The following is a 14,146-nucleotide window of genomic DNA, read 5'->3' as shown; positions in this document are numbered from 1 at the left end:
CAAGACTGGGCATGTTTAAAAGATAAATTCTAGCAAATTTAATATCAATTTCACCCCCCCAAAAAGGTGCGCATTACATTAGAGTAAATGTGATATTTTACGACCACACTTGGAACACTCTATACGTTTCTGGTTGCCTCACCTCAAAATGAGCTGGAAGAGATTCAGAAAAAGGTGATGGAACAAATCCCCTATGAGGACAGTTTACAATATTTTGGACTTGAGAGAAAGGGGAGACATGATAGGGTTATATAAAATTATGCACGGCGTGAGGAGAGGAGAGACAAGCTTCTCTCCCTCTCTCTTAATGCTAGAACTCTGGGATATCTAAGGAAGCTGAATCTTGGCAGATTCAGGACAGAGAAAGAAAGCAAAAAATAGGGCTGCCATATGTCCGGATTTCCCCGAACATTACCGGGAGCTCAAAGGTGGAAGTGGCGTCCGGGGGGGATTTCTGGAAGGAGGCAGTTTTTCCTGGATCTTTTAAAGCAAACAAACAAACAAAAAACCGGTGGTTTTTACTTTTTGAAATACGGCAACCCAACAAAAAAAGAACTTCATGCAGCACATACAGTGGTACCTCGGGTTAAGTACTTAATTCATTCCGGAGGTCTGTTCTTAACCTGAAACTGTTCTTAACCTGAAGCACCACTTTAGGTAATGGGGCCTCCTGCTGCTGCGCGATTTCTATTCTCATCCTGAAGCAACCCGAGGTACTATTTCAAGGTACTATTTCTGGATTAGCAGAGTCTGTAACCTGAAGCGTATGTAACCCGAGGTACCACTGTACTTATAATTAAAACATTCACTCTCACAAGAAACAGTGATGTCCACTAACTTCAAACAAGGATTAGGCAAATTCATGGAGGACCAGGCTACTAAGCACAACTGTTGGTGGCAGTATCCTTTTGAATACTAGTTGCCAGGAATCACAAGTGTGAATATCCTGCTTTCCCCATAGGTACCTGATTGGCCACTGTGGGAACAGGATGCTGGGTTAGATTGGCCATTGGCTGGATTCTTCTTACGTCCTTATATTAAAGGAACATCAATGAACTGACCTTCAAAAATTTCAATTTTTTCTTCATGTAACACAGTGGTTACAGCTGTTGCAAGCAATTATTTTCCTCCACATAAAGCTGCTGTTAAGCATATCCAGGGAGCCTCTGCACGTATCCTCTTTAAAAACACACAAACTAAATTACACGATCACCAGTGTTGCTTTTACTTAAAAATGAAGTAAATGCAAAAAAACCCCAGTTTTTTTAAAACCATTGATGCTGTGACAGTGCAAACAGCATACAATTTTATTGCTCAACTTCTGCATGAGTACATACTTTTTTTAAAAAAAAACAAAAAACATTTTATACAGATGTATTGTTAAAGCTCATGTAACAGCTTGGTGAAAATACAATGTATATCAATGCTAAAAACACTCTGCAATAAATACAATAGAAATGCAACAAAAAAAAAACAAAAAAAACCCCACCTGTCAGTCTGTGGAAGAAGGAAAAATCATACCAAATATAGACTAGTTTTAGCTATAGACAAAGCTCTTAGAATTTGGCAGAGTCGGAAATCTAATAAAGAGATTGTGTTAAGTACAAACTGCACCTGTTATCTATATGGTGCGGTTTAAAGTCTGAAGCAACGGGGTCATGCTACATTATGATGTATGATATAGAAGCAACGCTTTTACTTCCATTAATGCAGCCAGTTTTAATGCACCAGAGGTTTAACAGATGTAGTGTTGGGGGGGGACATCCTGTGTGCTCTGGACTCCAGTACAACACAACATTTTGGTAAAAATATGATCGGTTTAGGGAAACTGAACCTATGTGCAAAAAAATAGAATACATACTGTACAAAGCACCATTACAAATCTTTACATCTAAAAATTAAATCTGAAACACAACTGAGTACTGTATATCTGAATCCTACAAAATAGTCACTATATTTAAAAAACATTCATTTCTGAAAAGGAAGCATGGAAATGTGAGGTGACATCTCTCTTATAACCATTTAATGCATCTCTCTTAACCACTTAATGCAAATTTAGGATGGATGAAAAAACCGTGTAGGAAGAGGGACAAGCTGGAAATAAATATTCACATTTAAATCTGGGTTGAAAATCCAAAGGTCTTAACATAATATTGGGTTTAGCACTTGTCGACGGGAAAAGTGGCGTGGCCGTGGGACTACACTCAATGGGTCTAGAGAAGCTTCTGACAGGTTGTGTGATTTAAAGCATTTTAATGGTTATGCAGATAAGAAGGCACTCAGGAGACCCGATATTCAATTTGCATCAGTCTGCTCAGCGTAGCAGTCAAAGCAATATGCAGAAATGTTCGTGTTTTGCCTATTAGAATCAGATTTTGCAAAGTTAGCCCTGTAATGACGGAAGAATCTCTGGACACAATGTGTTTAAAGCAGGACGACAATGAAATTGCTCTCAAGTTTTGATCTCAGACCCGACGCGAGTCCGCCTTATCAAAACCCTGTAACGCAAACTCCTTCCCGGAGACCTGTCAGTGCGGTCTGTCACAGGCTCTCGTTAATCGTTCTGTGGTTAGGCTACATCTCCTTATGAAATAATACAAGACATTGTAAGATGAGCAGTGGAGGCCACAACATTCAGCACAATCTGATGCAGAACAAGAGGCATCTTCCCATGAGGTAAGGGCGAGGCTATCATCTTGGATCAAGTGATAATTTTTCAGAGAAGGAAGTACACAGCTGACAAGCAGCAAGTAAGGCCTGGTACAAAACATGGTTAACAAGAAGCCCTACATCAACCTGTGCACAGGCAGAATGACAACTCCTGAAAGATATGCAGAACAGTAGCACGGCTGTGGATATGGAAACCAGTATTCTACCAGCTTTTAATTTAAGACAACAGTAGAGAGAAATCAACGCAATGCTATTCCTGAAACCTGAAAGAACAGTGGAAGCAGATGGATCTGCTCCGATAGAAAGGATCGTATCTGCCAGCCTAGAACCAGAGCAGATTCCCTAACTGGGGCTTAGGCTTGCATTCCAAAATCCACCTTAAGTCTACTCGGAGCAATCAATGTAGACTTACAGTTCTGCTGCAGTCCATGAGCAAAGGAAGACGAAGTCAGACTTAGCTATTCCAAATGCTGGACAATCTACTCCTAAACAGACCACCAGTCACCGTTTTTTATTTATTTTTACTATGGCTAATTTGTGTAATTGCTTCATCATTCAATACGACGTAGGAGCGAGGCTGTTTCAGAACCAATGCAACAAATGGAAATGATTGTTCACCCTCGCCTCTTCCACTTCTACATCTTGAGCCTACAAGACTGGTTGTTAACGTACAACCTGCCGGATTCAAGTCAGAGCAGGCTACACACGTCTACATCTAGCGAATGTCCTTTTGACTTAACTTGCTTTCTCTTATCCCAATTTTAGACAAGGAAAAAGGCCATCTCCAGCAAAACCTTCAATATAAGCAGGGCTGTGCTAATAGTTTTCAATCTGTTGCCTCCATATACGTGGCACACTTGATCGATCATTCACACAGAAGAAGTGGGTGGTTTTAGATGGTTACTTGTGATTAATTACTACCATATGCCTTGCTGTTGTTTGTCATTCCTTGCATTTGCATGAGAAGATGAGCAACCGAACAACTGGGCTGACAGTTCGCTAGACGTTCTCAATGTTGTTCAGCGAGAGCTAGTTTGCACATGCAAGTTCCGCTTTCCTCTCCACACAGTTGGGTACATAAAACTATGAAGAAATATCTGTGCTTGCCAGCGTACCAGAAACAACCAGCAATGATTTCAACAAGAGAAGCTGCACTTTTCACAGCAACTAAACACACTATTGCAAAGAGAAGTGTACTTATGAGCTATCCCCAAGTTACAAGCTCAACCACTTTAGTTATTGGTATATAATTCCTTGCATGACTGCCGATTAACAGTGCAATATATTTCATCTAAACGTGCCCCCTTTATTTTAACTATTTTGCATATATTTACCCTCAATGCAAGGATGATTTCTGGGGTGCTCCAGTCAGCTATTTATTGGAGCACATCAGAAAATTTACAGAAGCTCTGCTTTTAAGTCCATTGCATCACTATTTTTTCCCTTAGTTGTAGCTAGCACAAACCCATATGTCACAAGCCATTTAAAATAAAGACGTTTTAACCTGATAATATTGTTTTGCAACAACTAATATACAATGCAGATTCACTGTATCGGAACAGAAAAACTTTGGTTGGTATGACATCCACAGAGAGTTTTGAAAAATGAACTGACGACCTGGCAGAAGGCTGTTGATATCATCAACATACATTTAGGAGTTTACAAAATGCAGCAAGTTCCATTTAAAATGGAAAGCAAATTAAAAAAAACCTCAAGTATTGACTTTTTACAAAAACACTCATTTTAAAAAATGCTAGATGCTTTAAAAAAGGGGGGTTTCCACGTTTACCACAAAGTACTGTACCAAATACAGTGCAAGTTAACTCCGACTAGGATTCTGCTAAAGAAACTGGACAAGAGAAAAACAGGAGCCAAAACCTGTAATTCATGCTTGAGAAATATAAAAATCCTTACACAAGTAACATTGAAGTTTAACTCATAACAGAGAATTAAATCATTCACTATAAGAAAACACAGTTTGTACGTTAAGTGGCCTTAATTTAAAAGGGTTATGATTTGCTTAGCCAATTATATGAAAAAATTAGAATAATCAAAATATTTTATTTAAAAAAATAGCAGGTATAGATGCTGTTCAGTATCACATGTTTACTTAAGTAGGCTGGAACGTGACTTGTACCGACAGCTATATCTTGGACCTGTGAGAATAGAAATCAGGTAAGCAAATAGATCAGATCACCTTTTACAAAAATAGTAGTCGTCTTTTTGAGAGAAGAATACTGTTGTTGAAAGGAAGGAAAAGTCAGCATTCTGTATATTCAAGATACTTGTTTTTAATAGCAGCTGAATGATTCCTTGGCAGGAGCCACAGGACATTTTCTTGAATGAAGAACTCCAAAAATTGTCCTTTCCCTCATATCGTCCTAAAGTAGAAAAGGGAGTGGGGGGAAGAAGTTTCCTATATTTCAAGCATTTAACTGTGTCATGGCTGAGGAGAGGATTTTCTGCTTGACGGAGTATAAATACAGTCCCAGGTAAGTCTGCAAATGTTCATTCCACAGCAAACCCACATGTTTCTTCAATGGCGGTTAGCAGCTTTTCATAGAGCTTCTCATAGCTTTCATAAGGAGGAATGTCTATTCGATTGAAGCTGCATGCAGAGAACAAAAGCTTTAATAGGCTTTCAATAATATATACACACCGAATTTACGTAATAAGTAATATACTTCAAGCAGGCTGCTACAGTTAAAAGAACACAGTTACCTCCCCCACCGCTAACATTGTCTTCTAAATAGAACTATGCCTATGTTGATCCGTTTTGACAAAGAATTAAAAACACACATGGTGTTTGTAAGTAATGAATGGATCAAGACTGCTGGAAAAAAACAGTTTCCCACAAAAACGTAACACAGAGAATCTACTGATGACTAGGCTACGACGTGCAGAAAGAAAAATCATAAATGCTTATTTCTTTCTTCTAATGGTTTTGATGATATGCTAATTATATGCAGGTAGATTATTCATAATAACCTATTTCTGAAGCTGGATTATTAATGAATTTCTTCTCTAATTAGTTGCAAATTCAATAGTCTCCATGTAGAAAAGAATGAGCATAGTAATGCATCTATAATGCTTACCAAGTGTGAGCTTTTGGCAGGTTATTTGTGCTAGCATCAATCTGGTGAATTGTGAATAGTCTTGGACCAGCAGCACCTGCAATTGGAACAGAAATTGGGCATTACCGTCCAGTACTTTGGAGCACAACCAAAACATGTAAAAGACTGGGCAGAGAAGCAAGCTTTGGAAGGTGGCAGACAAAGCAGCATCCATGGAGTGTGACCTGTACATCTCCAATTTGATACGTGCCGATTTAAGGCTTTCTAGAACGTATTAGAAAAGTGAATACTAGAAACCATATACCCCCAACCTTCCATTCCTTTCAGTAAGTGAAAATGATGGCTCTGATACACAGACACGCAAAGGGCTTTTGACTGCCCCTTACCATGTTACAAGAGCTATAAGGCACAGCTGTCAACTTACAGATTTGAAAATAAGGGACCAGCAGCCTCAAAAATAAGGGATCAGCAGCCAAAATAAGGGATCAACAATTACTTTGATGAAATACATATTTTGTTGCGTGCAAATGGCTTTAGATACCTATTAGGTCCATAAATTACCATATAGCATATATTCAACACAAAAAAAAGCAACAATTTGTTGTTGACAAAGGACAGTTGGACATAGAAAGGGCCCCATTACCTTCAGTAGCTTATTTAAGGGACATCATCAATAAGGGACAGCAGTGGGACATGGCGCTGGGATAAGGGACTGTCCCGCCAAATAAGGGACGCTTGACAGCTATGCTGTAAGGTAGGCTATCTTAAGAGGCCTTCTGAATTGAGTATCATGTGTTGCCAGGTCTTATAACAGCCAGAAAATCACACAGAGCCAGGAACAACAGTTATCAGTATATTTATGATAAAATGTTGCAGTAGTTGGACTAGTAGCTGCATTTGGAAAACCAGGGCATTGGGCATACCAAACAAAAACACACACAAGCCTACAGATTTAAGACGTTTGACGGAAAGTCATAGCTATGCATTTCATAATGTACTCTGAATATATCACAAATGTTACAAAATTGAAAAAGCAGTAACTTGGGACTGTGGACAGTGATTCAAAAGAAATTTGCTTTTGTGCTTTTTTTTTTTAACCTTGTAATGCTTTGAAACCCTGCAGAGGTACTCTGGATGACCCAGTCACAAACTGCAGTAATCGGGCTCTCCTTTCTTCATCAAAGAGCTCCACGGCTTTCCAAAACCACTTCACAATGTTGCTGTCTGGCGTGCAGTGTTTTAACCTGGTGTTGGCCTTCCAGTCATTAACATCTATCTTCCCAAGGCCACAAATGATGAGCTGTTCATAATGGTACAAATATCAGTCAGTGGAGGACTGCATGAAGTCAATACACCCCACCCCCACCCCCGCAAATCTGCTACAAATAGAAAGTTATCCCTCTAAATGACAAAACTTTTCTTTTTCTTTTCTTTTTTTAAAAAAACTTTTGTTATATGAAATGTTGGCCAGTAGGAAATGACAAGTCAGTTTAAGCTTGCAAAGTACATAACCCTAGTTTTCTAAGTGGAATAGCAAACAATATAGTCAGCTTTATCTGTGCATTATAGAAGTCTTAGAAATAAGAAACAGATTTCACCGAAGGTGAGCAGCGAACAGATCCACAGCAAGCCCTTGCTACCCAGGCCCCTTTTGGCTTATATGCAGGCTTCTTGGGCTGGTTTTTCCTTCTCCCACACATTCTATTGCTCTACAACTTTCTAACCCTACTGCCATGCATCTCCATCATCCCTTCCCGGAAAGAGAGTGAGAGGGGGTATTATAGCGTGCAACATTTAAAAGGGTTGAGATGAGTGGTTGGGAGCAAGGGCAGCAAAGGGAGAAAGGCAGCCTAGCCAAGAATAAGGTCTTCATGGGTTTTGTATAGGGGAAATGGGTGTATCCATGTGCCATTATCACCCCATCTCTCATGCACTGTGAATTCCCCTCTTGCCCCAACCAGGAGCAAAGCATATAAAAGTCTCATGTGTGTTTGCCTCACTCACATGCCCTGCTTGGCTGGAACACATGCACAGGACAGTAAAAATGAGAGGTGTGGGTTTGCACCTCTCTCCTGTCCGATTATTGTCTTCCAAAGCAACTACTCTATTCCGAACTTAAAAATGGAAAGTGTAATGCTGGTGGTCAACAAAAGAGGTTTAAAGACTCTCTCAAGACAAATCTAAAAAAAATGTACTATAAACACCAACAACTGGAAAACACTGGCCTGCGAGAACTCCAGACGGAGAACAGCCTTTACCAAAGGTGTCATGGACTTTTGAAGATGCTCGAACTCAGGACAAAAGGGAGGAATGAGCTAAGAGGAAGGCATGCTTGGCAAATCCTCACCGTGCTCAACTCCTGCCCGGAAACCTATGTCCCCACTGTGGAAGGATGTGTGGATCCAGAACTGGCCTCCACAGTCACTTACAGACTCACTGTTAAGACCGTGTTCATGGAAGACAATCTTACTCGGCTACGAGTGATCGCCGAAGGAGAAGAGGGCAATGAAAGAGTTCCCATGGGTGTCTTGCATGTTCTGTGCTATCTTCAGCAAATGGGACTAATAGTAGGGTGGTTCAGACACCCTCCCCAATATGTTCTCTACAGGAAATAGAATATGTTTATCTATGGTTACCAGAAAACGCTTTCCTACAGAGGCACATTTTAGTTTCCAAGATATCCTTTGACTCACACTGCACAATTTAGGTTTTTTTCTGCCCAACCATTAAGAACTACAAAATTTTACTATTTCAACTTTTATCATCCAGCGCTTATGATACAATATTAAGAATCTGTTTCTTAAAGGAATTGTAAAACACTCAAAATAATGCTAAGGGTAATAAAAATAGCCCTCCAAAGTATGTGATGTATTCTATCAAAAATAGCATTTTAAAGTCATTAACTAGCAAGACAAGAGTATTACTAAGAAGCCTGTCTACAAAACGTAAAGAAATAAGGAATCCCAACCCTTTGGTGATTTGGCATGTTAACCATGGTTAAAATTACTGCAAATCCTCCATCCCTAGAAGCATTGGGGATCAACTTTGCATACGCAAAATTTAAGAAGAATGCTTTTTTTCTTGTTACACTTGATGACCTAGCATATCATTAATGTACTGACCTCTAGCTCCTTCTCATCAAATGTCTTCAGCAGATGTTGTGGGATTACTTCATTAAATCCCTTCTGCAGAGCCAGAAACTGAGCTTCAATCCCTCGTAAAAATCGCCAGTTTACATAAAGCCTGCAATAAATTACAAGTCCTATTTGCAAAGGAGTGTCTTCCCACTCAACAACTTAGATGCTTGATCCCAAGCTGCAAACATTACTACAAACTATTCAACCAAGCATCTACATAGACAGGCTAGAGGCCGTACAAATGTTGTTGGAATAGTTGGGACTAAAGCTCCCATCAACCCCAGCCAGCGTAGTCGGAGATGAAGGGAGCTATAGTTCAGCAACATCTGTAGGGCCAAAGTTAAGCAGCCATTAACATGACAAAGTCACTCTATTAATTTAAGCATACCATATTACCCTCTGCACAGAGCACTGTAACAGAAACCTTTTGGGGGTTTTTAAGACTATGCCTGGTGTGCTCTGGTCCATGGGGTCACGAAGAGTCAGACACGACTAAACGATTAAGCAACGACAAAGACTATAGTTTTTGATACCTGACGTATTCCTTTTTACTCTCCTCTGTGACAGGAATGCTTTTGCCATTAGGTTTCAGTTCATGTTGTATAATTTCGCCGTATGCATTATGTTCCACACAAAATGTATGGTCCAAGACTCCGGTAGTATCGTTCTCACTGAAGTAGAGAAAGCAAAATTATATGAATTCTAAACGTCTCAGGCATACCTAACCGTACATCCTATAGCCTGCCGTTAAAAAATAATAATAATAATTTGCTTATACTGCCTCTAAGAATCCAATACTCTGGAGGGTGGGTGGGTGATGTATTCTTTAACATGAAAGTACCCCAAAATTGTTTTATTCCATGATAAAAATCCCCTCTGATTACAAAGCTTGTGGAATGCTCAGAAGTAACAAGGGAGGACAGACCCTACGTGTCAGCACAAGACTAAGAAGGCCATTCTATAGAAAACTATGGCCAATTGTAGCCTATATTGTGGTTCCCTAGCCAGTCCTATGCAAAATACACACACATACCTCAAGTCACCCCATCCTGGCTCAGACTGCCTAAAGCTGGCAGGCTTCCCCAATGGGGCTACCAAATGTGTCACGTTACATCTGTCCCAGTCTTTCTAATAATGATTTGGATTAGAAGACTTAAGTTCCCATGGCTCACCTATAGTTGTTGGTTTTTTTTAGCAAAATTTATATTCAGAGCCTGCCCATTTATAGCAAATGAATTAAAGCAGAATACAACCATTATAAATGATAAGCATCATTTCAAAGAGATCAGTACATACAGTATCCATACTAAGCTGTTGTGAAGATCTGGGTCAACCAATTCCATGTCATCCAACGTAATTGGCTTTCCTAGCAACTGCTTGTAAAAAGGCAATGTGAAGCCCCCATCAATATAATGTCCGTGAAACACAGCCATCCCCATGATCCGTCCAACAAAATGGAAGTAGGATAAGTGTTCCTAGAATTGAAGGGAAAAATGTACTCATGCCGGGGTTCTTGGCTTGATTCTAAAACTGATGAAGCATTCAGATTTTTCAACAAGAACATTTTCTTTAGTATGCAATAAGATTTACTTAAAAGTTACAATGAAGAGTCCGAAAGATAAAATAAAAAGCTTTAAAATATGTTAAGGTGCCTGCTTCACTTCCTTCAAGACTATCTATCTATCTATCTATCTATCTATCTATCTATCTATCTATCTATCTATATGAGACTGTACAGCCCCTATTGCAGGATTTGTTGTGCTGCATCACAATACTGGCTTGTGAGCAAAGGTGCAGCCCCTAGTGTTGTATAAACTTCCACTTTCACTTGAAAACACTTCCTCTAAACAGCTACAGTGGTGCCTCGCAAGACGAAATTAATTCGTTCCGCGAGTTTTTTCGTCTAGCGAATTTTTCGTCTTGCGAAGCACGGTGTCGGAAAAGTTTTGGAAAAGCTTCAAAAATCACCAAAAACCTCAAAAAAGGCTACCACACCGCGTTCTATGAGTTGCTCCTTGAAGTCAAGTCACAACTGTATTAACGGTGTTAAGAAAAAGGAAACAAACTTGCAAGACGTTTTCGTCTTGCGAAGCAAGCCCATAGGGAAATTCGTCTTGCAAAGCTCAAAAACCGCAAAACCCTTTCGTCTAGCGAGTTTTTCGTCTTGCGAGGCATTCGTCTTGTGGGCCACCACTGTATTCTTAGGATTACAACACTTCCTCTTATATTTGACCTCAAAGTTTCCTGCTACAACTTAACACCTTTATTTCTTGTCTAAGGTTTAACAAACCTGCAGTATTCATTAATTTTCATGATTATACCCTGCACTTCAAAGCAAAAACAAAAAGGGAACTCCCAAAGCAGTTTCTATCTGTTCTAAAAAAGAAGTTGAACGTCACTAAAGTAATTCAGATTTGCATAAAGCTAGCACACCAAAACTATTAAAAAGGAACTGCTGGCCACAAACATGGGGTACATTTCCATACCGGGTTAACAGCAGAATCTGGGTTTATCTGTAGTGTATAGATGTCATCACGCGAATACTGGAAGAGGCCATAATACGGATTCAGCATTTCATGGGAGAGCAAATAGAGCCATTCCCTGAAGAAAACAAAACATTTTAAGGGTCAAACACTGTTAAACTGATGCAGAAAAACACAGGTCTTCAGTGATAAATAATTTCTTAATCAATGACAACAGAATGTGGTAATAGGAACAGCATTTATTCACAACTGTCTCATAAGCACATTTTCAGAATTTCATGTTTCAATTTCTCTCAACTATTTCTCTCAGCGTCTTGCTGACGTGTCCAATCTCTTTAGTTGCATATGTCAAAAGCTGTGTGCTGTATAACTGCACTAGCTATGCACAAGTAATCGGTTGTGTGCCCTTTATTAACAGGGTGTTGAAGATGGGCTTGAATTTGGGGGGGGGATTTGAGGGGGCAAAAAGAAAGGAAGCAACTATTTCCGTACCTTGCACCAGAATAAAAAGATGTAAAACAAAGAACCACACAGGGAAGGAAGCAGTGACAAAGAAAAACTTATATAGAACGTGACTTACCCTCCAATAGGGTTGCCATATTTCAAAAAGTAAAAACCAGGACACCCCCAGAATTGTTGAGCTTGCTTTTTTGAAAGGAAACCCCAAAGTTGTGGAGCTTTTTTTTTTTTTTTTAGACAAACCCCAAAGTTTGGCATGATGGTAACTAGAACCCCTGTTTTGCATGCAAAAGTTCTCTAGTTCGATCCCAAGTGTCTCTGGTGACTGGAGAGCCCTGGTCCAAAACCCTGGAGAGCTACTGCCTATCTGTGTAGACCAGTGGTAGTAGGATTGCCATATTTCAAAAAGAAAAAACCAGGACACCCTGAAAGTTGTTGAGCTTTCATTTTTTTAAAAAAATAAAAGAAAAAACGCCAAGATACCCACGATTTCTCGATTGACTTGCCTAAGATCCAGGACAAAGCAACACATTTTGGGAACCACCACCCCCGGAGGCATCAATTCCGCCTTTGAAATCCCGGGAAAATGTCCAGACGTATGGGGGACCAACCCTCCGATGTTCCTGAGATGAAAATCGGAATGCGTGCCTTTTGGTGCTGTGTTCCCACGCAAGCCGGAACACGGTGCCAAAAGACACGTGCCTTTGTGTGCCATGCCACTGCACGAGTCAGCTGGCTGCCTCCCCTGCCGCAACCACTACCTGGCAGTTGCTTGCTCCCTGACCTCTCTGCTCGCTTCCTCCGCCTGCGCTGCGCCTCAGGCCGCCATGACAGTGGCGGCAGCAGAGGGGCCAACAAGAGGGTTGCGCACATCCACTCCAGCAGGGCTGGGCCTGAGAAGGCAGTAAGAGGTCCAGGTGTGCCACACCACACCTTAGCTTGCTTCCTACTACAGTGGTACCTCGGGTTAAGAACTTAATTCGTTCTGGAAGTCCATTCTTAACCTGAAACTGTTCTTAACCTGAGGTACCACTTTAGCTAATGGGGCTTCCTGCTGCCGCCGCTGCACAATTTTTGTTCTCATCCTGAAGCAAAGTTCTTAACCCAAGGTACTATTTCTGGGTTAGTAGCAGTGTAACCTGAAGCGTATCTAACCCGAGGTACCACTGTATAAGATACCCTTGCAGGACCACTGCAATTGCAAGCGTTGGTTCATCCTCCTCCCTGAGCTCCGTGGCGGCGCTGGAGGGGGAAAATGGGACATCCCAGAATCAAATCAGAAGACAGGGGGGCTTCTGAAATTCCAGGAATGCGCCAGGGGAATCGGGACACTTGAGGGTTATGGCATGATTCAAGCAGGGGTGAAAAGACAATCTTTTTTAGATAAAGGGAGCCATTGTTGAAAGAAATGAAAATTTATTAACAAAACACACAGATTTGCAAATGTACAGGAAGGAAAAAGAATAAAAAATATGTAAAGAAAGTTTTTAAGATCATTGTTCCAATCATAAACAATGTTGGAGTATCTATATATTGTTAAATGTGAAACTTAAGAGCTTAATTGACATTCTAATTCACAGTTCTTTTGGAAGACTTTAAATTAACTGAATACAGACCTTCTACTGTTTCAGCATAGTGTGAATATGACTCTGATTGTGATATATATATATGTGTATATATATATATTTTAAAATGTCCAGTAGCACCTTAGAGACCAACTAAGTTTGTTCTAGGTATAAGCTTTCATGTGCATGCACACTTCTTCAGATACCTTCTTCAGATTGTGATAGTCACACTGAATGCAGTTTAATGCACTGTACTGAACAGATATTAACAGTATGCTGAAATATACCCATTACCTGAAGGACTATTACTTTAAAAGCTTAAAATTTAAAGTGCTAAATAAATTTGCTCCAGTTGGTAAATATTGGTATAGCTAACAGCAAAAAAAATCACAGAATTTCACAGCGCTTCTGAGATTTACTTTCCTGGCACGGGTCACTAAAGCTCATTGCCAACAGGCCAGCTTATGCCAAATGGAATTGATGGCAGACTCCTCAGATCACCCGAGAGAACTCTCCTCTGCTTCTGGTCTTTGGAATTGATAAGTAACTGAACTACAACGATTTGTTCAACTATTAGTTGTCCATGATGAAAACTGGAGCTAAATGCAGGTGCTTTGGAATTTAAGGAGAGGGAGGCTCATATCCTGTGGTCTGCCAGTGGAGTTAGGGGGAGGAAAGAGAGAAAAGACCCACTGGTGATGTTACAAGGAACCCAATAAAAACATCTGCTGGGGACCTCTGAGCAGCAAAGTTGAGGG

General features: G+C 40.3%; 1 protein-coding gene across 1 annotated transcript in view; it reads right to left on the bottom strand.

Annotated features, from left to right (window-relative positions):
* Positions 1-3,955: 3,955 nt before the first annotated feature.
* SMURF2 (SMAD specific E3 ubiquitin protein ligase 2) overlaps positions 3,956-14,146 on the bottom strand; it is a 66,715-nt gene continuing 56,524 nt past the window's right edge. Inside the window, exons 11-17 of the mRNA XM_081183901.1 lie at positions 11,368-11,482; positions 10,178-10,356; positions 9,415-9,552; positions 8,867-8,987; positions 6,843-7,044; positions 5,766-5,841; positions 3,956-5,278 (exon numbers count right to left, since the gene is read on the bottom strand). Of these exons, the coding sequence (XP_081040027.1) occupies positions 5,179-5,278; positions 5,766-5,841; positions 6,843-7,044; positions 8,867-8,987; positions 9,415-9,552; positions 10,178-10,356; positions 11,368-11,482 (931 nt within the window). The 3' untranslated portion in view covers positions 3,956-5,178. The remainder of the gene's footprint in view (positions 5,279-5,765; positions 5,842-6,842; positions 7,045-8,866; positions 8,988-9,414; positions 9,553-10,177; positions 10,357-11,367; positions 11,483-14,146) is intronic.

Source organism: Podarcis bocagei (genome assembly GCF_964188305.1).
Source record: "Podarcis bocagei genome assembly, chromosome: 2".
In the NCBI taxonomy this organism is placed as follows: Eukaryota; Metazoa; Chordata; class Lepidosauria; order Squamata; family Lacertidae; genus Podarcis; species Podarcis bocagei.
The sequence above is the reverse complement of the archived record's forward strand: the minus strand, read 5'-3'. Positions and strand labels throughout refer to the sequence as shown.